General features: G+C 43.0%; 1 protein-coding gene across 2 annotated transcripts in view; it reads left to right on the plus strand.

The window, feature by feature from the left end:
• The first annotated feature begins 743 nt into the window (after positions 1-743).
• The window catches only part of LOC118419068 (copper-transporting ATPase 1-like), a 23,701-nt gene continuing 20,609 nt past the window's right edge, over positions 744-3,835 (plus strand). Inside the window, exons 1-2 of one of the 2 annotated variants that reach the window (XM_035825337.1) lie at positions 744-857; positions 3,116-3,249. In XM_035825337.1, the coding sequence (XP_035681230.1) occupies positions 3,130-3,249 (120 nt within the window). In that variant the 5' untranslated portion in view covers positions 744-857; positions 3,116-3,129. The remainder of the gene's footprint in view (positions 858-3,115; positions 3,250-3,835) is intronic. The other variant, XM_035825338.1, reaches the window with a different exon arrangement.

A 3,835-nucleotide genomic window follows, 5' to 3' on the forward strand; every position in this document is an offset into this window, starting at 1 on the left:
AAGTCTTGAAAGTTGAATTATGCCTAACTACCCGGAAGAGAAGGGCTATCATGATCAGCTGATAAGTTACATGAACCGTTATCATACCGTTATTATCATAACACTAATACGATACCCGTACACCTTGAGCGATGCGAGCAAATGAAAGAAATGATGGGGAATCAGTCAGCATTAATATTTGATGTGTGAATGGCCGAGACTGTGATTTGTGATGGATGTTGAAAGAGGCGGACTTTGACCAGCAGTGTTGCACACGTCACGTAGAAAGTACGAAACGCTCCAACCTCCGCTGCTGCACACCGCTTTGCACACGCAGTGCACCATAAAAACAACCGCAAACGCCCAGTGACAAAGCAGTTTTCACTCCAAGGTGAGTAACTTTACGTCTCTTTGCACCTTTTCAAATGAATCTACGATATCTCTGAGAATTCTAAGAACTTTCGCTGTTTTTCTTACCTGAGAAACGACAGAATCGTCTGCAAAATCGCCATGACCTGTCTGGGATAGAATGTAAACGCGATGTATAAAAATTAATTAATCAGTTTTTTCTTATTCAGTAGCAGATGAAACTACCAACAGACAGACATAAGTTATATAGTACTGTTTTTTATGATTATAGTTACGTATCATCCGAAATTGTGTCCAAATTTGTTTTCATTTTCACAATAATACTTGATAAAATTTCATTTTACTTGTGTGCGGTGAAATGAACTCGTGACGTCATGACTCAAATTAGTCACGTGATTTCCGAAAGGAGTAAACATTGAAAATTCTACTAGTGACTTTGCACGTTTTAGGGCAAATAAAGCAACGATTCCTTTAGCCAGAGTGTAACAGATGAACTAAACACCTTCAAGGTAAGTTGTTTGTACGTTTGTGTCACCACTCTGTCCTTCACATCGCTGTTATCTTCTACAGTTTTGTTACTTTCCTTCCAGAGACACACTAAAATCTGGCGAAAAAATCTGTCTGCTCTGCTCTGACGTCAAATCAGGATTATCCTGCAGTTTTCTCTTGCGTTTTTCCGGTTAGCCTCTAGCAGATTGGTCTCTGTTCGTTGTTGTCTACAAATCACCTGAAACAATTGGTGAATAGATAGGAAATTAAAGTGCTGACGTTGTGGATAATTCGGTGAAGTCGCAAGTCAAATCTCATTCATAATTTGTGATCAAACCCAAAGGTGTGATAGTGTTACACCTGTTGCAGTACCGTACCTGGTACACACCTGCACAGAAGGAACACTGACCACAGGTGCAAAGTTACTATTCCTGGAGCATAGCTTTTTCACCCCCAGGGGATTGAAATGTCGTTTTGTCATGTCTATGTCTGTTTGTGTTTGTTTCTGACCTAAAATTGTGTTGAAGGGGTGAAGCTTGCCATCTCTGATTGTAGTCAAACTTAGTCTCCAAGCAGACCCTACAGTGCCTTTAATAGAAATAGTATCAAAGCTGGTGTAACAGTGGTGTTCAAGGACTGCTAAACCGAAGACGCCTAACGGCTTAAGCCTTTTGGCCGAACGGTTTGCACGTTCGATTTGTGATCCGGCTGCCCGGGTTCGGCGCGGGTTCGAATCCCGGGAGTCGGGGTGTTGTTTCTTTCTGTTCTACTCGCCCCTCTGGTTGTTTCACTGGTTCCCACACCGGCCCTGTGATTAACAGGCTAGTATGTGCCACACAGGGATGTCGATCTCGGAGATTCGAGGACGAATCTTGAAAAGAAAAGGGGGAGTAGTGTAACAGTGGTGTTCAAGGACTGCTAAACCGAAGACGCCTAACGGGTTTACGGAAAAGCCTGGGCCCAGGAGCTGGGCTGGCTAGCCTGAAAGACTACCTTTTTTGGGCCCCAAGGCTATGTATGGGGTTTGGCCTGCAGCTGAAGTTTTTTAAATAAAAAACTGGGTCAATGACAATCCCAGCTGTGGGTGGGATGGGGCTGGGATGGGATGGGGAAAGATAACAGTTGATCATATTGCTGGGCTTACAATGAATAACTCAACCAAGACTGGAAGAAAACAATCATAACCCAACTAAATTCCAAGTATACAACAGAAAATGCTGGAAATGTTAAGACTGAAGGGGAGGGGTACTAGGCGAAATAAAGAATGGATGGGTCAGGAAATGATAGCGCACAACATCAAATTCAAAACAGATGTCATGCATGTATGGGTGGGTGTGTCACTGTGTGTGTTTGTACATGAAATTTCTTTGTAGAAAAACTGGGTCAGTGGTAACCCAAGACAACAGTTGGTCCTCTAGGATAGGGGCTGTTTGCCAAAACATCAAATTTGAAACAGATGTCTCAAACATCAAATGTCAGTGAGCATGGATGTAGGAATGGATGTATGTTATGTGTTTATATGTGTCAATTGTATGTGAGGGGGTGTGTGTATAATATGACGTGTAACGTTAGTGTTGTTTGTGCTATTCGTTTCTCTCATGCAGGACAATTACTGATAGTCACTATAAGTATTGTAGGAATGACTGCCAGTATAGTCAAAGGAAAAGTAAATGTACTAATAACCCTTGGAGTTACAGTAGTTGATGTTGATTATTCATTGCTGTAAACCAGTGAACCCCAATCCCCCCATAGATAAGACCAAACTGTTGCCTTCTGTCCAATGCACCCTACATGCACTGGAACTGTCGGTTACCCAGTTTTATGTTTTAAAAAATCTATTATGGGTCAAACCCCATCAATAGCCTTGGGGCCCAAAAAGGGTGGCCTGGCTAGCCTGCAGGCTAGCCTGCTGGGCCCAGGCTTTTCCGTAAACCCACGCCTAACGGCTTAAGCCCTTTGGCCGAACGGTTTGCACGTTCGATTTGTGATCCGGCTGCCCGGTTCAGCGCGGGTTCGAATCCCGGGAGTCGGGGTGTTGTTTCTTTCTGTTCTTACTCGCCCCTCTGGTTGTTTCACTGGCAAGGGACTTAGTATAGCGGCCCGTTTGACTCCCTTGGCCGGCTATCTCCCTTTGGCCGGCTATACTCCTTTCAGTTTGCCAGCTTTGATATATTAGGCACCGATGGGTCTGCTTGGAGACTAGTCAAACTAGCCTGCATATAGGTATAGGGGTGAAGTTTGCCATCTCTGAGTCAGTGATTGCCTTGTCTGACTACAGGTGTAACAGACGCCATGGCGAGTCAAGAGGGAGGCGTCACCACTGTGATTGGTGTACAGGGCATGACGTGCAACTCCTGTGTACAGAACATACAGGGTTATGTAGGCCAACAGGAGGGGGTCGTCGACATCAAGGTATGGATATTTTGTCGATCTCTGTCTGAATCATTAAGAGTAATTGCAATGATGTCACCGCTATGTTATGGTAGACAAAGACCCAATTCACATGAAGAAAAAGCGAGTTAAACAAGGAATCCGATTAAAATGACGAAATCGGATTGCATTTTTGTCATGTGAACACAATTAATCTGATTGGATTGCCCATTTTGGATTGGATTGCAATTCACCTTGTGAGATGGATTGGGTGGATTGGCGTGCAATCCGATTGACCAGAATCATCCATGTGAACGCAATTGGATTGGATCCTGGCTTTTTTCATAGTTTTGACATCATGGGTACAGTGAACCTTACTTTCTAACTTACTGGTACTATATGGTAGCAATAAAACTAAATCAGTAAATGTTATGTTGATGAATTGCCCAGAGTGGTAACAGTAAATAGTCTGGAAACTAGGATTTCTATGATGTTATTGATGATTTTGTACCATATTGACTTATTGTGACACAAATGAAGAGATTGAGAGTAGTTATATTTATCAGGGATGTCCTCATCCCCAACAAAGATAAAAGTAACTATGTAAGATATACATGGCTTAGATGCT

This window comes from Branchiostoma floridae, chromosome 7, assembly GCF_000003815.2.
Source record: "Branchiostoma floridae strain S238N-H82 chromosome 7, Bfl_VNyyK, whole genome shotgun sequence".
Taxonomy (NCBI): Eukaryota; Metazoa; Chordata; class Leptocardii; order Amphioxiformes; family Branchiostomatidae; genus Branchiostoma; species Branchiostoma floridae.